The sequence below is a fragment of the Passer domesticus genome, chromosome 5, assembly GCF_036417665.1.
Source record: "Passer domesticus isolate bPasDom1 chromosome 5, bPasDom1.hap1, whole genome shotgun sequence".
Taxonomy (NCBI): Eukaryota; Metazoa; Chordata; class Aves; order Passeriformes; family Passeridae; genus Passer; species Passer domesticus.
The window spans coordinates 11,038,229-11,061,333 of NC_087478.1; the positions used below are offsets into that span (position 1 = coordinate 11,038,229).

The 23,105-nt window shown below is 38.0% G+C and overlaps 1 protein-coding gene across 7 annotated transcripts in view; it reads left to right on the forward strand.

Annotated features, from left to right (window-relative positions):
- Positions 1 to 23,105, forward strand: part of GSAP (gamma-secretase activating protein) — a 44,320-nt gene that overhangs the window by 2,298 nt on the left and 18,917 nt on the right. For 3 of the 7 annotated variants that reach the window (XM_064421923.1, XM_064421926.1, XM_064421925.1), the window contains exons 2-19: positions 1,730 to 1,803; positions 4,612 to 4,668; positions 5,371 to 5,440; positions 5,844 to 5,900; positions 6,031 to 6,119; positions 6,543 to 6,612; positions 7,387 to 7,433; positions 8,740 to 8,844; positions 9,767 to 9,826; positions 10,438 to 10,481; positions 12,019 to 12,104; positions 16,432 to 16,509; positions 18,614 to 18,691; positions 19,160 to 19,252; positions 20,550 to 20,767; positions 21,063 to 21,132; positions 21,768 to 21,850; positions 22,463 to 22,516. In XM_064421923.1, the coding sequence (XP_064277993.1) occupies positions 1,730 to 1,803; positions 4,612 to 4,668; positions 5,371 to 5,440; positions 5,844 to 5,900; positions 6,031 to 6,119; positions 6,543 to 6,612; positions 7,387 to 7,433; positions 8,740 to 8,844; positions 9,767 to 9,826; positions 10,438 to 10,481; positions 12,019 to 12,104; positions 16,432 to 16,509; positions 18,614 to 18,691; positions 19,160 to 19,252; positions 20,550 to 20,767; positions 21,063 to 21,132; positions 21,768 to 21,850; positions 22,463 to 22,516 (1,433 nt within the window). Of the gene's footprint in view, positions 1 to 32; positions 202 to 1,729; positions 1,804 to 2,783; positions 2,805 to 4,611; positions 4,669 to 5,370; positions 5,441 to 5,843; positions 5,901 to 6,030; positions 6,120 to 6,542; positions 6,613 to 7,386; positions 7,434 to 8,739; positions 8,845 to 9,766; positions 9,827 to 10,437; positions 10,482 to 12,018; positions 12,105 to 16,431; positions 16,510 to 18,613; positions 18,692 to 19,159; positions 19,253 to 20,549; positions 20,768 to 21,062; positions 21,133 to 21,767; positions 21,851 to 22,462; positions 22,517 to 23,105 lie in introns of those variants that run through there. The other 4 variants (XM_064421927.1, XM_064421924.1, XM_064421928.1 and 1 more) reach the window with 4 other exon arrangements.

Here is a 23,105-nt window from a genome sequence, read left to right on the forward strand (position 1 = left end):
TTCATCTGCTGCTCTCAGCTGTGGGCATAAGGAAGAAGTTCTAATTCTGTGTGCAGGATTTTACTGCAGGAGTTTCCAAGGGCAGAGACCATTGCCACTTCTTTGCCTCCGTATTCCCACTGACTGTTCTCTAGAGAAGAGAAACTCTTTTCTGACACAGAACTTTTTCAGCACCTTTAAGATGTCTGTGTCAGGTGATAGGTAAATCCAATGACATGGAGATTCTCTACTAAAATTCTGTACTGAGGAAGTATTGCATGAGAAAATGTGGAGACCATAGTACTCATCTTGAAAGTTTGAGGTGGTTGTTAAGTTCCAGGAACCTTCAGATAAAAAAAAAAAAGAGAGTATATTGTTACCTTAAACTCTCCCAGCTGTCACCATCTAGCCCTAATGTAGTGGTTTTATAGCGTATTTTGAGTGACCTGAAACCAATAGAAAGTGATGTGTTGCTCAATGTACAGGAAGGGTTTTCATTGCCCTCCCACAACCAAATGGAAAATTTACTTTCTTCTGATAATACTTGAAAACAGTTTTTTTTAAAATTATCACTGCAGGCTGTACAAGCCAGTTTATAGTATCAGGCTCGTTAAACTAAGTTTCACTAAGTGTCTTCCTTCTATCAACACTTTGTGATAACTGCCAAGTAAATGGTGTCAGACTTGACTAAATGCTTGCAGAGGGTTGAGGAGAGTTCTTTATGTTGATGCTTACTGAACAGCCCACCTTTATTAGAAAATTGAGACCAATCATACAGCTTCAACCTTGCTAAGGGCAAAATTTCCACTTCTAGTAAAAATATTATCGCAGATAAACACATTTTTGATGGCTGCAGTGATGAGAAGACATAAAAGCAGCGTCCGGAAAGCATGCATTTTTCTCACCTTGAGTACTATATTTTATCCTTTTTTTCTGGTGGTTTTGTTTTTAATTTGTACTGCTTTGTCTAGATATGCTCTTCTCTTTATGTGTCCATCTTAGCTTCCTGCTTGTTTGTTTCTATTTTAACAGTACTTTCATTTGCATCCCATATAATTTTGTGCCCTGCATTGTTTAGTCCCCCGTACTTGTAGGTAGGTTGTATATCTCCCTGTATGATATTTAATCTTGTGGTTCTTTGGATTTTGGTGGGGTTTTTTCTTTATTTATTTCTTTTTGGAGGAGGAGGATGAGCTAAGAATGACACAGGAGTGCTGGTGTTGGTGTTGTAGAACTAATGTCTAAAGATGTAGTTTATTTTCAGGCTTTCCTTTGAGATGCTGAAGGGGCAGGTGTGAAAAAATGATATTTTCCTCAGGCTAGTTCTCTCTTCCTGTAGTGCCCAGAGGACTGGAGTATGGCTTAACTGTCTGAACCCCATGTTGTGTATAGAGAATAAATGCAAGGGGCTAATTTTGGTTTGGTTTGGTTTTTTTATTCTTTGAAAAAGCGCATTCCATTTTCATAACAAAAGGTAGTGGTAATTAGAAACATAATTATAATGAAGAGGTAGGTGTTTACAAATATAATTTTTTCTTGCATGTTTTGAAGTCCCTTAACTATCTGTGTTGAAGTTTATCAGATTTAAATCATGGTGTAACAAGTACTCCCTCTTTTTCCAGAAAGGAGTAATTTTGGCATATGCAAATAAGTATTTACAAGTAAAAATGTATTTAGCATATTTGCTTAAAGTGTGCATAAAAACCAGCTAAAATGAAAATCCTGTGTCTTTTTATACTTCTTATTTCAGACACTTCTGAGAATTCATCAGCACTCTATGTTGTAAATGTTGAAAGAAATGGAAAAGTTATTTATACCTGGAAGGTAAGTCCACCTTGGAATTTAATAAAAATGTAGTTGAGAATAATAGTATATGTGAATCTAATTAAGTTTCTTGTAGTTTAATTTTTTTTTTAAGTGTTAGAACATGAAAACACAGCTGATTACAGCCTGGGGGGGTTGGACAGTGGGAAAATACCCATCTCCACTTCAGTCAAAGGTTAAGAGTGATGAAATGGAGAGTAAAGCACTCACCTGATTAAGTCTACAGGGGTTTTGCCCATGATTTTTTGCTGGCCCAGAATCTCCCCATGAATGAAATGCAATTTCTTTAAAACACTTCATAAACACAATTTCACCCTCAATTTCTTAGTGGAGCCTAGCTATTAAATTCATGTTCAGTGCTTTGGTTAAATGTTTTCTCCTGCTAAAATGTCTTAAGATACCATTTGTCTAGCACTGTTCTGCATATACCTTTCTTTAAGATTCACCTATAACACTTTATTGCAAGTAGTCTGAAGTGACCCCTGTTTATTTGATGTCTTGAAGCATCTAGAGCTGGCTTCTTAACATAGAATTCTGTTCTCCATGGTACATGTTTTATTTTTACTTCCAAGTGGGTTTTCTAGTGGTTTTAGAAAGTGAGACTTTGTCTTCTTCTCATTGTTCCTTTGATGAGACAAGCTGTGCAGCTCAGAGAAGTCCATAGATCCAGCTGGATCCTGGGGGATCTTGGTTCTTGAGGAGTACAGATATGAAATGAACTCCAGTAGAGTAGGGGTGCTTTTCATTCCTCTCTGGCTCAACAATGCTAAAACTCTCCAGCTACCCTAGGGTTAAGGGAAGAGGTGAGGCCTTCATCAAGGCTTTAACTTTCACTGTGGGTGGATGTTTCCTTTAGTACAAGCATAGGGAGGGGAGTTTGTACAAGACAATAATAACCATAAAAACAATTCTAAAGAGTTTGTCAAATTTTGGGTTCTTTTCATTGCTTAAGACTCTAGAAGCCTTAATACAAATAACCATGGAGCTCAGCAGGAGATCTGGTACTCTTGTGTATGGTGTTGCTGCTTTCTAGCACCTGTGGAATCTCACACTAAGCTTTTTTTGGGTCTCTGACAGTCTGACTGCCTTGTGTGCTCTTCAGGCTCTTGCAGCTGGCACAAGGGATGAGTTGTAGCTCAAGGTTCACATGTCTGAATGGAGGTGTCTGCCTGCATGCTGGGTGTTTAGCTCCCACTGTAGTCTGTAGGGATCTGGTCAAAGCAGTTGGTGGAGCTTAGGGAACTGGCCACTTGTAGCCTGTGCTTTGGGAGGAGGTGTGTGGTGTGGAGGATGTAAACTAGACTGAGCTGGCCTGGCTTGTTTCCTAATGGATACAAATAGAAAACAAGCTTTGTCTTTTAAGTGAGTGACAGTCAGGTGTATTCTGTGTGAAGCCAGGGGAAGGTGGAGACTGAGTTTTATTTTCAAGCTTATTGTAGAGTATTATGTTGTACTGTGGTTTTGATGGTGTCCATATTCTGTGAAATTAATAGTTAATGTAAAGGAAGATATTTTTAACAGAAGTGAATTCTATTTGCAAGGTAATGCAAGAGTCTTCAGAGTGCACATGAAAAGAAGTGATCTAGTTTATGCATAGTCATGGTCATTGATGTAGTTCTGTTACCAGTCTTGTGAAGTGTATTTTTCAGTATCTAAGTAAGATGGTGTTAACATTTCAAACACACTTGAAAAAAAAAAAGTTGTTTGTGAAAGCACTTGCTTAATCCTAAATTAGGAGACCTAGAGCCTGTGTCTTAATATAAAGACATTTTGTTTTCCTTTTTTAAATCAGAAGTCAAAGACTTTTGTCATTGCCACAACAATAATGACACATTCAGAAACAGACCCCTTAGGAAGCAAATTCTCAGGCTTTTGTTTCAACTTCACAAAGCAAGATGCCATAAATTTGTAAATAACCACAGATCTCTCCCCTCTTCCCCTAAGCAATTGTTAAAAACAATGAAGCTCACTGTGGAAGTAGAAGCCTGTGTGGCTGGATTTAATTTCAGTAGTTTACAATTTAGTGCCTCTACCCAGAGTACATTAATACACATCAGTTTGATTTGCTATCCAGTATATGCTGAAAAGCAGAATTTTTAAAAAATATATTTGGAAAATTTAATGTATGGTAAAAATTAAGAAGTGGTAAAGTTCTGATTTGTAGTCCCAAACATTTGTAAGTGCCCCAAATAAAATAATCATACATTATTTATCAATAAGCTAGAAAGGATATATGTTATCTTACTCTTCAAAGGCAGAAGGCTAATGGTGAGCTTTTAAAACACTTAGCCTTCAAACAATCACTTCCTAATGCAGTGAAATCCTTTTTCCAGGCTGCAGCCAGATCACTGGGAGCTGATTTTTGGTGATGTTCGATGGTTCTGTGGTCCCTTTTGACCCACCAAGTTGGTGAGGTTTGGAATTCCAGCCTTAAATCTCCAAGGGCCAGAGCATCCCTGCTGATTGTACAGACGTCTCTCTTCCTGGCCCTATTGCCTGTAACTAAAACCAGTTTAGAAGCAAAGTGAGAGAGAGGCATTAGGTTTATGCAATGGCTTGTGGGCTGTGGATTGGCCACATTTCAGCTTTATCCCATGTGTTAGCTCTAAAAGGAAAAAATAAATATTTGTTCTCTTGGAATTAGAATTTGCTTTCTTGGAATTAGATAATTAACTGCCTGTTTATATATAGGACAGGAAAGTGTGTGAGGATGTGTGTCAAGGGGCAGAGAGAACAGGGAGGTAGGAAAAAAAGTGTTTAACTTTGTGTGTATTTATATTGCTAGTGATAATTTGTTTCCATCCACAGGGAAATCAGAGAAACACTCACATTGGATTGTATGATCTTCAAACAAAACAAAACGAGGTGAGAGCAATACCAGGTTTCTCTCTGGTGATGACAGTACTGTAATGTTTCAGATTTTGATGCTTTGCAACACAGTATGTTATGTCCTTAAGGAGTGTATCCTTGTTGGAAACAGAAAAGATACTGGAGAAGGTATTGGGATGATTCTCAGTAGTGTTAGAATGTACCACATTGCAGAACGTCTGAAAGGCTTGAGAGTAGTAAAGCATCATGTCTGCAATCTTCATTTCTAAACAACCTTTTAAACAACAAGTCCTTTCCACTCCTCTTCATATTGCACACGTGTGCCAAGAAGTAAATATTTGGAGGTTTTTTAATATGTGCATTCTTGGTCTGTTTGGTGATACTGTTTTAAGAGATTATTTTATTCTAAAACTGAACACATTTCAATTCAGTAAGTAAAATCATGATAAGTTTTTGAAGGTGTCCCCATAATTGCATGAAATAAGTGAAATTTTATATTTATAAAGAGGTCTGCTGTGCTGCTCCAGTGGCAACACAGAGCTCAAAAGAACCACTAAAAAAAAAGAGAAAAAGGAGAACTGTTACAATTCAAACCTGAAATGTGGTTCTTCTGGGCATGAAAAGATATGGCTTAAAGATAAAAACTGTGGGACAGCAGCGTTTTCCTAAGTAATTAGATGGTTTCCTTTGTGGAGTTTGAAAAAGCAGAGTTATTAACATTACTGTGTTTCTCTGTAGCACCTCTATATGTTTGAGAAGAATCTGCACATAATCAGCTGTTCGATCAACAATGAAAGGACCTTATTGGGTAAATATGTGCTTTATCATTAGATTTTTTTTTTGGTAAAGATTTAGTTTAGCACGGTGTACATTTGGGTTTAGAATTACTTAAATGTATTTTGACCTATGTATTGCCCATAGCAGTTTATGAATTTCTGTGGATCCATCATCTAATGTAGGTAACAACATAAAGACACAGCTGTGACAATATTGCTGTTTTATTAAAACATCTAAGACACACTGCCCCTTTTTTCACTTTCTCCTCCTGCATTTGTGCATACCTGCTACATCTAGAAGAGCTTCTTGTGTTCCTTTAACATACATGTTTTTGGTAAAAGAATTGTGATGCTCATTCTTCAAGGATGTTTGGTAAGATTACTGTCAAATATGCACACTGACTGTGGTTGTGTTGGTGTTTTCTCCTCCCACAGCAGTCAGCTTCTGTCAATATACAGAGGAAGAAAGAGCAAGTCAGCTCTTACAGTCAGGTACTGCACGTGGATTTTTTAATACTGTTTGAAATATTGTACCTTTTTGCTTTCTTTCTCAGGTATTTCTGTTTAGAAAATAAACTTGCTTACATAAAAGAATATTATCTAAAACATTTTCCTTTTGCAGTGTCCAAGTATTTAACCTTGCTAATTGAAATTCATCCCATTAATAATGTGAGAGTCCTAAAGGCTGTGGACAGCTGTGTTCGAGTACAGGTAAAGTATCCAACTAATCTGAAGATAAGCCTCTTTAATCTGCTGTGCTAGAGAGAAAACATGATTTAGTGCAGAAGAGATATCATGTTGACTTGCAACTGTTACAGAGATAATGTCCCCTGTTTCTTCAGAGAAATAAAAAAATGTCATAAAATGAAACTTGATAAAATGTTTGGTATAGACTATTTCTCCAACATGAGGGCTGTTTTTTTATTTCTCTTCAGTCTTCCAATTTTGCAGTTATAGTGACTGGTGACTATTAGTATGTAATAATAGCTATTTTTATTAATTAAATATCATTAATGTGTCTGATTAAATTAAAAATACATAAATATCCAGCTTAAAAAAAACCCCAAAACATTTTAGATAAATGTTCTGAACGTCTTTGCTTTTTTACTTACTTTTGTGAAATTTTCTGTACAGTTTCTTTATCCAGTTGAAGGCAGAAATGCTTCTAGAGAAAGTCGTCTCTTGCTAGTTTCAGAAGATAAATGTGAGTTAATATTTTCAAAGTACATTGTAATTCTTTTATCTCAAGATTATTATAGATTGTATTTTTGGTAGACTTTTATTGGGGAAAAAAACCAGGAAAAAGAAGGGTGTGAGTTATTCTAGGTATTCCAAAGGTCTTTCAAAAACTGTATAATTTTTTACCAGATTTTTTTTTCAATATTAACAGAATGGCCATCTTTTCTACAATTAGTTGGTTAGCTCTTGCATTCATCAGTTATCTTTATTTCTAAAAAAGCTAAAATAGACTCCTTATAGCTGCCTATATAAATCCAGAGCAAATTAATTGACTGAAAGATTTCATTTAACATGGGAAGTGGGACAAGAATAGAGCAATAGTTCCTTGGATTCAGCTAACATTGCATGTTCAGCCTAATCTAATGGCAGGGAATGGATAAAGATGGACACTTGGAAAAGACTGGGTTTTTCCGTCTTATTTCCATCCCCTTGGAGAGGCCCATCTTCCCTGAGCTAGACACCAACCTTGGGAAGGTGGCCTTAGGTGGACAGAGCTAAATCAGAAACACAACATCTGCTGGGTGAATGTTGCATTTCTCATGCAGGCCAGCTGTGGACAACTTCCAGGAGTTTTGTGTGGGACAGGACTGTGAGGGGTGTTCATGGCAGGAAGTGAAACAGGTCAGGGATGGTCTTGGACATGGACATGCAGCTCTGCAGACTCTTTCTCTTCATGGGTGCTCTGTTTAAAAGCATTAAAAAATGTTTGTAATAATTTTTAAAAAATTTTATTTTAAAGATATTGAACAATATGACATTCATGTTGTTGCAGAAGAACACAAAGTGGTAAGATTCAAAAATCTTTGGGTTTGAGGGTTTTTGTTTTACTTTAATTAATTTAGCTGAAAGTTTTGAAATTTTTTTTTAGTTATATACTTGGGCAACACAAAGTTTATTAAAGAAAGCATGATTACTATGGCAACTTATGCAGGTAACCACAAAGCTGATTGAAAAACTTTACACCTTGTAATCTATGAGGAAATTTTTTTATTTTACTGGGCTTGTTATGTTTTGCTGAGTGCTTCAGTGTGTTAGAAGTTGGGAGTAAAAATTATTATATTTATTCATTTTAAAACTATTTTAAATATTTGCAACCATTTAAAATATTTTCAGAGTTGCCTTCCTAACCTTGTCTATTATGAGTCTGTGTGAACTCAGTAGAGGATTCACTTAAAAAGAAAAATGAGCAGAAGATGTAAAACTTAGATAGAGTTCGAGTACAGTGAATGTTCCAATATCTGTTTCCCCTCTTTCTTTTTCTGTTTATAACATTAATTTGTTTTCAAAAAAATTGTGGATATTCTCCTTGAAAGACTTATTGTTAATGAGCACTTGTCTAATATTGTAATGATTGTGTCATGAAAGCCAATGTTTTGTGTTATGGAGGTGAATGCAGGCTTTGAAGGAAAAGTTAAGGACCTGATTTTTGTCCTTTCAGTCTTTCATGGTTTTCTCAGTTTTTCATGACCCTTCAAGCAGATGCATTTTATATTCTAGACTACAGTAGTGGAGTAAAGACTTAAGTTTTGTGATTACACAAAACAGATTGGTGTCATGTCCTTCTGACAAACAGATTTGTTTTGGTTGCCATGAAAGCTCCCTGTATCATGCAAGTGTGCATGTATACAATCCCAAGAGTTTTCCACAGTTCTAGCCTTTTCTCTACTCCAGCCCTCTCTCTCACATGGCTGAGGCTTTGGATAGAAATCTCTTTTGGAGCTGTCACTTCTCCCTTCTGAAGTTAATGTAGCTGGTTCTGAACTGACTGTGGTATTTCCATCCTCTCTGAGGAAGGGTGCCTCTGCTATTCTTTGTTCACTTTGAGCAGTTTGAGTGGTGAATTTCTTGCAAGCAAGGAAGACTGAAGAAAAGTTTTGTTAGTAGGTGTACTCTGAAAACTGTGCTTCTGATCTCTTTAAACTGAGCACCTTGCACACAACAAAGGTGGACTTCATGCTGCTGACAGGAGCCTGTTCCTTTCAAGCTATTTGTGTGTGTTCTCTCACTGCTTTTCTCTTTAAAGTACAGACTGTGCATAATTGTTGCAAAACCTTATTTGATGCCTTCTAATATTTTTATTCTTTCCTTGTAGGTGATTCAAAAGTCAGGTCAGCTTCCAAGAGCCAAAGTTGTAGATGACCTCGTTTGGGCACAGTGGGATATGATGGAGCAGAGACTCTTCTACATTGTTCCAAAGGTGAGCTGAAAGTCATTCTTGCAGTTTTGCTCCTGCCTGCCTAGTGACAGGGAAGTTTTAAGGGTGTGGAGTAGCAAGTGGGGGTTTGTTTTCCTTAGGATGGTCTTTCTTGTTCTTGCCTCAAATAACTTCAAGCAAAAGCCAAACTTGCCGTAGCTGCTGTTGTGGTTAGTATGTGGCAAGAAGACTGGTGGTCTTAGTGCTTTCTACATAAAAGGTGGGCTTGGTAATTTTTTTTTCTTGCTTTAGAAAGGTCTTTTATTCAAAAGTATCTAAATCTATCCAAAACTGCTGTGAGTATAATGCCTCTCTTCTGGAGAATTCACATCTAGAAAGTATATTGTGTGCAGACTTACTGGGTGACCAAATGAGGACAGGTTGTTGGTAAGAAGCTCTGAAACTCTCAGGGTTTGGATTTTTTATTTTTTCTGAGGGATATTTGCACTTGATGCATTCTCTATGAATAAAAACAAGATTTTTCTTTATTCTTCTTAGCCACGAAGAGAATGAATGTTAGGAAATAACAGGAAGGGAACTGTGATGGAGAAATGTATTTATGTTTTTGTTTCTGAGATACTTTTTTGAACTGACCAAAGTAAGATGCAATTCTTTTTACCATATAGGTAGATATGAAAAACATTTTTTTAACCTTCTAAAATGTGTGAGACATGTATTGCTGTGCTTAAGTGAGAGCCCACGCAATTATATATGATTGGCAGATAATGATCTGGGACAGGAAGGAAGCATGTCATAGTGCTATTGTAAGGGGTTATATGTGGTTTTTAAATTCTTTTGTCCCCTAACTTCTGCATATCTGTTAGCAAAGCAGGTTGAGTGTGAAGAATAGTGCTGAGTATCCAGTCACTTCTCAGTCTGTATAATATCCTTTCTTACTTACAAAACACATCCTTTTTAATTCCAGGAATCAAAGAGTACTTTAAGGTGTGTCCAGTTTTATCCTGAGGAAAATTTTAACTCAATAGTAAGTTATGAGTATTTTATTATAAATGGTTTTCAGTGGAATGTAATTGTACTGGTGTAGAGATCTGTTTGTCTTTTTCATTGTTGAAACTTTTTCAGAGGAAAACTGGAGTTTCTTGGGGGTTTTTTGCATTATTTTCTTGTCAAGAATATATTCAGTCAGATTCAGATTTTTCCCACAGTAAGGTACTTTAGTGGAATTGCACTTTTCTTCACCTAGAAGGCAGTAAGTGACATTCATGACACTATACTGAACTTATACTCACTTATTGAAAAAGCAGGCTTATCAAGTGCACTAGAGAAAGAAACCATGTGATTTTGTGTCAGTTTGAGTGAGACAGGAACATTTGTTGCAGCCAAAATACGAAAAGCAACATAAAAATTACAACATGATTGTTACTATACCTTTGTCCCAGTGGCTTTTATTTTCTCCTTTTAAAAAAGAATCTGTTTTATGGGGGTTTTTGACATGACTGTAAGGAGGATAAATAAACTTGTTAAAATGTTGAATTTGGTGAAATGTGACTATGACACATTTTACTGGTCTGAAATGCTAAACATAGTATATTGACCTCTGTAAAGAACAGGTTTGTTTTCCTTTTTGTTTAACAGCTGGAATCACACCTGGATATTGCTGTAAATGACACACAATTAAAGTAAGTTGGTTTTTTTAATGTTTTGGTTTGCTTTCCTTTCAATATACGTGGTAACATTTTACAAACCTAAGTAAAATTTGTCCAAACCACAGTATCTTTGTTTGCAGTTGCCTACATGGCACTGGAACATGAGAATAACATGAAAACTGTGTCCAGACCTCCAGTTCTTATTCTCATCAGGGCCAACTGTAAAAAGTAATTTAATCCTTGACTGCTTCTTAGTGCCATTTAAAAAAATTATTTGTCTGAAGAGCTAGCTATGGGTTAAACTTTCTGATTATGCTAAACCTATTTAAATTAATTTGCTTTAACCTTGGTCACCCATTTAATGGTGATGTCAAAATATCTGTCAAGGGAAGCTCTGCATTTTTAATTGCTGTTTTATTGGGCAGTTAAGCAAACCAGTAGCACCTTTTTATGGCCTGTGAAGACACTGCCTGTACTCTGTTTTCCTCCAGCATGCTCCTTCCAGCAGGCTGCACTTCCAAAGACAAAGATTTGTCTGATTCTCATGACTGCATCTGAGCTTGTCTCCTGAGGGCTCCCTTTTAACTGAGGGAAAAAACTATTCAGGCTGGTTTTACCCTGTCATAATCCTCATCTATCTTTACATTCCAAAAGGGCCTATTTATTTTTGTGAATAAAAAGGGAGGCCAGAGCTGTTAGGCCAGGTATCAATAGCTGAAGGTGGTTTAGTTGCACCCTGCCCCAGCTGCGGTCACGGAATGTCTCAGTGCTGTGCACAAGGCTCAGTGTGGTGCTCCTGCACATACAGGTTGTGTCCTCTTACAGTTGGTGCTGAAAGAGCACACCTCTTGTAAGAGCTTCAGTGCTGTATTTTACTTTATTTTATTGGTTTTCAAAATTACTGCAGAAGACCAAAGGGAAAATCCCTACAGGATCAAAATACTTCCTGAAAGAAAATACAACCAGACAAAAAAGCCACCCAGCAACAAAAAAAATGAAGCAGACTGACTATAATCTTGTGCTGCATGTTTTGCAGGGTGAAAGTAGGCCTTGTAGATTTAAAAATATGTAAAACCATTAAAACACAGGCAGCATGAGACTGAAAATGTCACGGTATAACAAGTTCCATGTGAGTGTGATTTTGAGCTTTCCTTTTCAAGTATTTCCACTGAAGGTAGTGTCCTGATTGCACATTAAAATGTAGCTTTACAGACATGGGCTGTACAATTAGTCTGCAAAACCTGTGAGTTATTAGGTGTCACAAGTATTTGGATTTCCAGTATGTCATGACAACTTGCTTTCACTTCAAAGTATAGGAATGGTTGGTGAGTGAATATGAAGTTGTCAGGTATGTTCAAAATTGGTGGATAACAGTGTGCAGTCTTGGAATTCTTGTTTCTAAGAGCATTGAGCAAATTGGTTAAAGCCCAATTTAACTTGTATTGCAGAATATTTGATTATAATTTAATTAGTATATTTTGGTTATATAGTGACTGTTCTGGTGATCTTTTTGTTGTGATAAATCTCTGTGGATGAAGTGCTTTACTTAGTGATCTTTATTTGCTCATAGACTTGTGAATTTTGGATATGATTACTGTCAAGATCAAGATGTTGCATCTAAATCTTTGAACCTTCAGGTTTTCACAAGTAAAGCAGGTAATGAGTAAATCAAGTATGGTCAAAATTACCTCCACTAGTAATTATCATGCAGTGTAATCCTAATTGTTTACTGAGTTTATTCATAAAATATTGGAAAACACACAAAAGTACAAAAATTTATAATGTGAGATTTGTATTCCTTTAGAGCATACTTGGCAGGTAACTGTGAGGAGAGGGAGAAGGCAACTGTGCTTTATTAGTATTAATAAATTTCTTACCTTCTGAAAGCTGCAGTGAAGTTGAGCTGAAGTACCCAGGGTGTTATATATCAACACCAACAACAAAACAGTCACCCAGAAACCTTTTGGTAGCCTATCTTCAAAGAACTGATACCAGTGAAATCTCTCAGCCTAAGAACACCCTAGCATTTTCCTGGCAGTTTCAGAACTTAAAGCTGACCAAAATGATGTTAGAAAGTAAATTCAAGGAAGGTTTTGCCTGGATTTCTGATCTAGTATATGTTTGTGTTACAGAATGGACATATGTGGACATAGCATGTGCAATGCAGGCTTTAAGAGCTTCTTATTGCTGTTAGAATGTGGTGTTTAGAAGGTCCAAGTATGTGATACTAAACATGGTATGTGCTACTCAAGGGTTTAGTATATATATGATTCCTTAAACTTGAACCTAAAACGTTTCTTAAACCTTTAGGATTTTGGAGTCTCCCTCCATCTTGATGTATGCCATGAGTTTTTTTGGATTAAAAGCTTGTCTCAAGAGGTGTCTCTTCATCACAGCTCCTTTCAGCTTCTGAATTAGACTATCCAGACAGGCAGAGATAGATGGCGTCTGTTTAACCTTTGACTGGTCAGCAGTTCCCTGGTCAACAGGGAAGTGTTGCAGGAGAGGCTTTACCTGTCCCTCCCCGAGGCCTCTGTGCACACAGGAACTGCTGAGCTGTCTGCCACTTGCACTGAAATGACCATCAGTGCAAATCAAGTGAAATACAGCTTCCTTACATGGATTTCTTTCCTTACCAAGGCAAACTGCTTGCTTATGAAGATTAGAGGGAAGGAATAAGAAGTAAGAAAAAGCCAAGTTTCTATCTTTCAAATGTAGATGAGGCTTTTTCTCTGTTTCTCTCTTATATAATATAACAGCCAGTCCAATAATGGAAAATATTATAGATTTGTATATAGGTTTCCTTTTAAAACCTATACTTCTCTGGGGAGGAGTATATTCAGATTGAAGTACCTCCTTGAGTTTAGGATGAAATTCAGTCATCCTCCAACGAGACTTGTTTAGTTACTGTAAAGGAAAATATTTTTTTCTGTCTGGTCACACAGTATTTAAAGTCTGTGAGGAACCTTTCTAAAGCACAAGCAAGAGTAAGTGCTTTTCACTTACTGTGAAAAAGATAATTTGACAATTGCACGTAAATGAGATTACTGTATGTGGCTTTTCCTTGAATAATATTTAAAACTGAGGATTACCTTGCACAACCCATTTCTGATAATTAACAGTTTGGACCAAGTTATTTTGGTGCTAAAACCATATCTAGTTATTGAAGAACACTGTGGGTAATCACACTAAAGATTCCCTTTTGTGCCTCAGGGGTGATTTGCAAAACTGGACTGCAAGTTCTTTGTGAAGCAGACTGTGCCTGCAGTAGGACTGCTAGCACAGCTCTGATATTGATGCCAGTATCCCTGCTCAGACTTCAGATATCCCTGGCAAAGTGTAATTGGCAAAACTTCAAACTGCAATATTCCATGCAATTTCCCATTTAATTAAACTGTTATTGGCTCCTGCCAATATGAACTCTGAATGAAATCACTTCTCCTTTCTCAAACTTCTGCAGCAGAAAAGTAGCTCTCTTCCTTACACTCAGCACAGACAAAATCTCTCCAGATAAAAACTTCCTCATAATTCTTGAATAGCTGAGATCAAGCAGTTCCAGTCTCAGAATTCAGTGGTTATTAGATAAACACTGTACTATTTTCTCTTAGTATTTTAGAAATATTTTTCAATTAAATTTGCTCAATATTTTAAAAAATACAAACAGTAAGAGGTCATAGACACTGGATTACCATCAGCTAACTATCCCCTGATATTTAGGCATCTGGACTATGTTTCTAGAGAGAAATAGGCATCTCCAGAGTATGAGTCAATCCATATTTCTTTGTTTCCTGAATAGGGCTCTAAATGAGAGATGTTTGGATGGCTGAAGTTAAGTGAGGCAAGTCCCAACTAAGTCAGTACAACTAGACAAAATGCCCTGGTGCAATGTTGTATTTCAGTTGTGACATTTGGATGCTTTGTTGAGATGCTGTTACAGCCTCATGTCTTGAGTTTTTGCTTGAACAGAAATGAGGAATTTAGTTAAAGTTTCCTAGGGAAAACTTAATTTCTGCATATCATAGGTGACTCTTACAGTCTCAGTGGGCTGACTTTGTCATAACTCGTGTTTCCTGAATAGGAGTAGAATTTAATTTTAAAGTTCTTGCTTCTCTTTATTTTTTTTTTAACCTTTGTGGTCAATGTCTTTTTTCCGTTTTATTTCTGGAAAGACAAGTGTCCATCCAAGTATATCCTCACATAAGTCTTCTCACCTTGCAGTATTCAGCTACAGCTTTTACTGCTTGCAAATGATTTTGAAATGAGTGTGGAAGACCTGGCTCTGCATACAGTTGCAATAGGCTAATAACCTTTCCCTGCAGCAGCCCAACCCAGCTCTAATTTGCAGAGAGCACTGCTAAGGGTAGGAAAGGAGTCTGTGATGTATTCTCAGTCTGTGGCTGCTCTACTGGGATTGCCAGGACTGTGTCAGATGTAACTTTGCTTGGACACCTGTTGGTCTGAGGCTGCCATGTTTCTGTCTGTATTTAACAAAGCACCGTTTGTTATTTCCGGTTGTTTGTAGCTCAGTTTGTTGACACATGGACCAATATTGTTGAGCTGAAAGATGTACATCCTATTTATAGTCTCCCATAGCTGCTGTTTCTGTGGCCAGCTTGCACATTGCCCACTGACACTTCAGTCTGAACACCCTCACTTGAATGTTGTGCAATTTACAGAGCAGTGTACACAGAAGACACCAGCATACAAAAAGGAAATTTGCAGTGCTGGAAGGGAGCTGTTGATAATAAAACAGCAATCCAGTGGGTTGCTGGAACTTCTCCAGTCTTCCTCATGAGTCCTGATGCTGCTACTTTAAAAATTATGCATGTTCTGAAAGGAGCCAAGTGCTCTGGCAAAATGCCCTGTCTGTTGTCTGAATGACTCAAATATCCAAGCAAAACTGTATCAAACCATATTCAGTCAGCTAAAAATAAGCAGAAAGAAAAATTGCATCTTAAGAAAGCAGTTACCTTCCCCAGAGGGCAGAAGCATGAACTGTCTCAGCCATATCTGTACAGTCTTGTGGTGTGAAATACTGAAGCATTTATTCAAATAAAGTAACTGGGTACCTGTGCTTTTTTTGTGCTTGTGCTTTTTCCATAATGTGCTGTTTTCTGCATAACTTGTATACCGAGCCTTTTATTTTTACCTGTATTAGCATTACTTTCTTCTTTTAAATGATAAATTTACAATAAAGGTAAAAGGTGAATGGTCATATTTGTGGATGAGCTTTCCCAGCTGTATTGGGATAATGTGATTTGGAAGCTGTTTTTAACATGAAAGCCAAAGCATCAGAGTAAGGGGATTAAAGTTTTTGTAAGATATGAAAGCAGGGTTACCATCCAGTGGGGTCAAAACAGGATCAGTCTGATCTAGAATTATTCTGGGAGTGGGAAACCTTCCTGTATGCAGTATCCTGGCTGAAATAAACTTGTCCCAAAGACTGACTTCCCTTCTAAAAATGGTAATAGCAGCTCTTTGGGCTGGAAAGGGGAGAAGTGGCTATCACTTCTAGTGTGAGAAAGCCTTGGTAGTGTTTTCATGCTGCTGCCAATATGAGATTACTTGAAAAGCAAAGAAATACTGTTTTATTATGTTGTTGAGCGTATCTGACAGCTCCTGAACACAAAATATCTGGATTGAGGCAGTTTGTGGAAAGAAAGGCTTGGTCAGTTTTCTGGCTGCAAGCATGATTTCTCCTGGAAATGGCTAAGATGTTACATCCCCTAAAAGAAAGAACTGGCCATGACAGGACCCAGGTTTCCATTGTGCCAGATTGCCTCCTCTGTTTTTCTTGATTTTGTTGCATTAGGTAAATGATGATTACAGTCCATAATAGATATTCCTATAATCCTTATCTTTTTTTGAGAGATTATTTTTAGTTTCTAATTTGAAACAGTCTTGATTTGGTTTTGTGCAGTATAAAGATATCTAGATATTCAGCTGGACAAGTGAATTTTCTTTCCCTATTTTGTCTTTTTAGGAGGCTTGTGTGTGTGTTGTAGTCTAGCCTCCGATATTCCTCATGAGATCATATACTCCATATATTTTTTACATAAAGGTAAGACTAACTTGTTAACTTACTGTACCTTATTTTGGAGAATGGCAGTGTGCTGAAAGAGTCAGAGAATGCCTTTCAAAACAAATAACTACCAAAGCTGCAGACAATAAACTACTGTGACTGGTGTTTCAAGACAGCAGCTGCCTTTAGCTGCAGAGTTGGCTTTCCTGCTGTAGGCTTCCTGCCTGATGCTGAGTGAGTAGCTTCAAACCAGTGGCCTTGTAAATGGTTATTAATTTGGTCCCTTATTTCTAGCCAGACTTTCCGGCATGCTGAGCACAGACATCAATGAAATCTGTGGGAGCTTGCAGGTGTGTTGTACTTATGCCATAAGGCATTTGTATGGGAAATAGAGCCAACAGCTCTTAGCTTGAATGTCTGTTTAGAATTCCAGTTCAATGTGTCATTTTCACAGCAAGAGGTGCAACACCCACTGACTCTAAGAATAGTTGCTGTGTAAGTGGTGCTCTGGCTCTTAAAGTTAAGACCTTTGTTTTAAAATAATAAAGGATATTGTTTTATTCCAATCAGAATAAAAGTTCTCATTATCAAGATTTTCTTATTTGATACCTGGACAGAGGGGCAAATTATTTCTCAATTGATAAGCTGCATAAGATGGAGTAACTGTTCAAGTGCACACTATGTTCTACCTTAACTGTTTGCTTTCTTGTGTCAGGATGCTTCCCATATGTCAGAGCTGCACATAACACATTGCTTGCTGCTGGAATATTGTTGGATTGAGTGAGCTACCTTTTTGTGTTCTTGAAGGCATTAGGAAATTGGGAAAAGTCCTTTTTGGGTGTGGCACACTGTGCATTGCACTGCTGTGAAGGGCTGATTTCCCCAGACACACCTGATGTGTCGCCAAAGAGTTGTTGGATTGCTAGGAGCCAACCATGGCCCTTTTACAGCCTGATCTGCACTAGGAAGAAACTGAGGATAAATATTGACATTGACTAGCTAAGTCTGAAATGACCTCTGGAAATGGAATGGAGTTGTTTGGTGCAGAGCTGTTTGTGGGTTCATGTAAGATTCATCAGTTGTACAAGAGAATTTTAGTAATGATCCTGCAGTGACCCACAGCAGCAGTGGTATGTTGGGTCCCTTACTCACATTTTGGAGTCCATAAGCCATATTTTGAAGACATTTAAGAAGCTCAGTTTGTTCTGCAGCCTCTGTAATCTTGACTGGAAGCTTCCCACCCCTGCTAAAACAGTCACTGCAGCATAAACAGAGAAGTCACGATATTGCAGTTGAATTCTGCAGTGCTGCTTTTAGTTTGCATGTGGTCATGCTGGCAAGTGACAAAGTGGTGATGGGGAGTACACTGACTCATTGCAAGCTAGCTTCAGTCAGTAATTTGTATGAAAAACTATTATCTTTTGACACCTCTGCCTCTGTAGAGTTGCTGTTGGTTTTCTCTTGGTGGTCCTGTAAACTGTGGATCTTATAGTGAATTTCCATGCATTATCAAGTAGCATCCTGATCATGACACCATTAGTTACTAGAATCTTCAGCTTTTCTCAGAGACAGAGGAAATGTGAGGGCATTGTGTCATTCTTACTGGGTGTCAGAAGTGTGGTACAAGTCTAGATTAAAACAACAGCTGTGCTGATGCATAGCCCATGCAAACACAGCAGGTCTGAAATTGGCCTTTGTATAAACTGAGCTGAACTAAATTAGAGCAATAAGGCATGAAGATAAACAAAGTGGAAATTCTTTAAAGCAATTGAAAGACCACCAGAATGTGAAACACAGCTACATAAAGGATTTGCATTTGTGTTTTTCTGGGGAAAGGTATTTTCACACAAGCTTCCTCTGGGATGGAGTGTTTCTTTAAACACAAATGTAGGCTGTGCAGTGCATGGCTAGTTTTCACACACTGAAGAACTGCGTTGTGTATGTACCAGTCTACTGAGTGTGCAGTAACTCAGTTCAGGATGGGTTAAATCTATCTGTGCAGATAACCCCATAAAGCAGTCTAAAAGATCCCCATTTGGGTCTATGGGAACTGCAGAAGTTTCTAGCTATAAAGTCGTAGGTGGATTGTAACAAATGGTGTTTATTGTTTGAGGTTTTTAAAGGTTTTTTTTTTTCCCCTCAGGTTACAACAAAACTTTTACAGTTTCTCTGGAAAGAACAAAATCTAATCAATTCAAGGAAGTGGCTTTTATGAATCTTGGTAGGTTACTTGTGTTACTTTCCTGTGTGATTGCCATTCTCTGTGTAGTACAGAGACAAATGACTAACTCTTCTCTGGAAGGAAAGGATTTTTTTTTCCTTGGCTTTAGGTAGCAGTGTTATTTTGCTGCTTTTCTTCTGCTTGCCTTTTGTATTTGGCATTTGATATTGCAATGCCTCACGATTAGTAAGCAGCTTCCTCTGAAATTGCCTCAAAATCTGTGCTGGACTCCAGCTGCTGAGTTCTTGAGTATCTCAAGTTTCTTGACTCCTACCCTGGAAACCCAAATGTACTGCTAGTGTTTCCTGTGTTAATACAACAGCAGCTTTTAATTAACTCCTTTTATATTTCCTAGATATAATCAATTCCTGACAGAGAAGTGGGCCAAGTTGAGAATCATGTGAAAGAGCCTCTTAAAGCAAATAAGTGATCAGGTGCTAAATTGACCACTGTTGTTTCTTTAAATAGACTATTATGTGGCTGCTTATTTGCCTGGCCAGTTCCTGCACCTCCTGAACATTCAACATCCTGACATGCTGTGCTATAGTTTATTTCTGACAGGTATAGTAAAACTGCTTTAAGTAATTTAATTGTTGTGGAAACTTGTTCATATCTCTTTACATGGAAGTTGTATTTCTCAATGTTTCCTTATTGCACAGTGTTCTGACAAAGGAAGGATATTGAAAAAATAAGAATGACATTTTTGCTACTTTCCATTTTAGAAAGAGAAGCTGAACTGGCATTTCATACTTTATGTATTTCATACTTCTTGCTTGTTATGAAATGGAAAAAGACCTTTCACTGAATTTGAAATTCTCTGCCTTGGTTTCACAGTTTCCCTTCCCCCAACTTTGCCCATGGTTCTTGGTCCTCCACTGTTTTCTAATTTCACATGAGATGTAAATTTGATTTTACATTTCCTTCCTCCAATTGAGTTGCTCTAAATGTGTGTATTTGGAGGGTGTGGGGAAAGGAAATCTGTGTTTCCTTCACCTGATCAGGCTGATGCAATTTAATTTAGAGTCTCATCTGAGATGCGTGCTACTTCATTTCCAACGCGTTTCCAACAAACATGTCGCTGTGGGAAGTGGTTTATTTTTGGAAGTGGGGTGCCTTTGTTTGAAAACAGAAATCTCTTGTTCTGATTGGGTGAAGGGGACATAAATTTTGGAAACTGTTGCAGAGGCAGTGTCATAGGAAGCTAATACCTGTTTTGTATGTGTAATGAAATACTGTCCTGCTAAAAATGAGTGGGAAGTATCACTGCTGGATGGTGGGTCTGATTTCTCTGATGCAAGGGCTCTGAAATACAGTACCTGTATGGTACCATGGTGGTGAACACTGGTACATAAATACAATGGTTTTGGTCTGATGCTTCAGTGAATAATCTTAGAGCAGAACCTTCCTGTTCTGGCCATTTGGATTGATGGCAAGACATCCACCAAAAGAAGTTTGTATCATGCTTCTGCATGTGAGCAGTTCTGACCTGCACAAACTGTACCAATAGGTGCTAATTCTAGTGCTGAACTTGTGCAACTGTCCTTGTGCTCTGCTCTGTTCCATCACATGTACTCTGATTTGCCTTGGTGATTTGCAGCATTGTGAGCCTGAAATCTCTACACCTTCTCTGTGTCAGCAATAGGGAAGGAGAGAAGTGAGTGTGCTCTGTGCTCCTTATCTGCCTTCTTTATGGAGCCAGCACCATTCCTACTCCTCTTCAGTATATACTACCATGGTAGGCAGTGCAAGAGGCAGACTCTTTCTTATTGCTGCAGGCCTAGGAATCTTAGGAGAAATACCGGTAGCAGGCAAATTTTATGTTCTTACTCCTTTTTGTTCTTAAACCAATGTTCTTCAGGTGAGGATGCAAGAATTGACATGTTACAAAACTGTTCCATCCGGTCCCCATGGGTGTCAGCAGTCCTGGATTGCAATGCAGGAAGTCTGTATGATGTGAGCATCAGTGACAGCGCCTTGCTGCAGTTCCTACAGAAGAGCAAACGAGACTGTGAGAGATTGGCAGCTCTGCATTGTGCCCTGCTCTACTTCCAACACACAGAAGACTTGGAAATGCAGGTGGGAAAAGAACCTTCTCTAAATTTTTTCCCAGTGACTGATGTCTTATACAAGCAGGAGCAGGGCATGAATGTGATCAGCCAAAGAAAGGTCCTGATTCACCTGGCAGTGCCAAGAGGCTCATCAGCTGGGCTGCCCTAAACCCTGGTATCAGTCCAGTCTGTCCTGAAAACACTTATGTCTCTATCACTACTCCATGCAAAGTGTTAACTACCAAAACCAAATTTTCTATGCTCTCTTACAACGCTTGATTAAACAGAGAGATGTGACAAGCTCTCTGTTCTCATTCTGACAGATTATTCGGTGGATTTCTGAGAACCTGTCAACATGTCATTCTTTTAACCCCATTCAAGAATTTATCATTGGTAGGTATTTCTTTTCCTGCATTCTGAGTTTTCCTGCATTCTCTAGTTGACACTAAGGAGAGGCCATGGCAGTGCAAACTGACTCTTATTTCTGAACTTTTTGGTTATGATTTGTATTACTAACGTGCATTTTCTGGCATTAAGAGAGAGTATCAGTAGTTTAGAAGGTACACAGACATCTCAAAATCAGATTGGCAGTAAAAACTTTTCAAATGCATTCTTCTGTCTAATGGAACAAATGGATTTATCATTATTTTAGGTCTCTGGAGATTGTCTCCTCAGCTCCATCCTCCTCTAGCTCTAGCCCAAACCATTTTTTTCAAAAGGATTTGGCTTATCATGATACTCTCTTCTAATAGGTAGTCTCAGTCTAGCCAGTACAGAGTCTTTGTACAAAGGACCCCTGCAGTGCTGAGCTGTAGCCAAGCAGCTGACCCAGCCCTGCAGCCATCTGGACTTCTCTTCCTCCTTTTGTGCACAGAATGGGACCAGTTCCACAATGGAGGAAGCTGTTTCAGAGACAGCAGCAGGATTTGTCCCTAAAAAAGTGTCAGATAAGGAACAGTGAAGCCTACTCTTGTTGACTGATAGTTTATACAATCTTGCCCTTGTAAATCTTTTTACATTACATTCAGCCTCCCTGTACTGCAGAATGTGTCCAGAAACTCAGAACCTGGATAAACTCCTGCCCTACACTTCACTGCATGACTGGATTGGGGTAAGATAACAGCTGGTACTTTAATTAATAGCTAGAGGGTCTTGTTTTTTATCCCTTAGTACAGCCTATGGCTTACCTTTTCATAGATATGCTCCGAATTGATACCTTTGTGCCTGTGCTTTATGCCTGTTTTAGTTTGCCAAGTCTTACCCTTTGTGGCGTTTTCCATTAGTCAATTTTTTTGTCAACAAATAAAAGCATTTGCAAAACCAAGAACAGTTATTATAATTGAATGGACAGTTAAATATCTCAGTTTTCATCATGAAGTATTCATTTATTCCTTATCATATGAGGTTTATAATAAATACAAAATACATTTAACCAGCAAAATCATGCAGTTTTCAGGACAAACAGAATCAGTAGAGTTAAGATTTACAAGTAAGCTTGCAGAAGTAAAATAACTTTCAGCAAGACTTTACAGTTAGAGCAAATAGTGTCTTAATTTCTCTGCTGTGACACTGTTCTAATATATTGGTTTTTTTCTGAAAAATAAGGGCACAGTTTTGGCTAGCTAGCTAGTTTCCTGGAGGAAGTGGGTGATGGAGATTTGTTTAGGTGCCCCACGTTCATTGCTAAATTGTGAGACTATAAATAATTTATCTGTGTTTATAGGTTGTCCCTGGAGTAATATGTGCCACAGACATTATTTCTCTACCTGTGTTGGAGGTAAGTTCCAGTATAAAACCATATTTGTATTTGCAGATTAATAGCTGCTTTTTTTTGTGGATTGGGGGCATGCTAACTATTAATGCAGCAGTATCCCCACTGCCCTATCCAAAAATAGATGCGAACAGGAAATGCCCTGTTGGAAATGATTTATGCATTTACTAAAATATCAGTTAATCAGACTCAAAGATGGTGGGGTTTTTTTCCCCTTTCTGAAGACACTTCTATTCAACAGGGAGGATTATCCACTAATTAATTGTTAATCCGATTGATACCACTTCGCTTTATGACTTTGACTTGGTAGCTGAAGGCAGAGGTGGCATAACAGACAAGTAGGATTGTTATGTTATGTTATTGTTATATTGTTATGTTATTCATCTACACGTCTACATGTGCCTGCTTTGATGGCAATTTCATTGTGCTGCCATTGGTGTGGATGGTTTGTGACCCCCTCACTCTGTTTTGTCCAGAGCATCCTGTGATTGCACTTATGTCAGGGCTTTGGCTACTAAATCTAGACAAATTCCTGCAGAGCCTGGAAAGGGCAGTGGGCTGTATGGGGAGAGCAGGGTAGGTTGTTTGGGTAGGA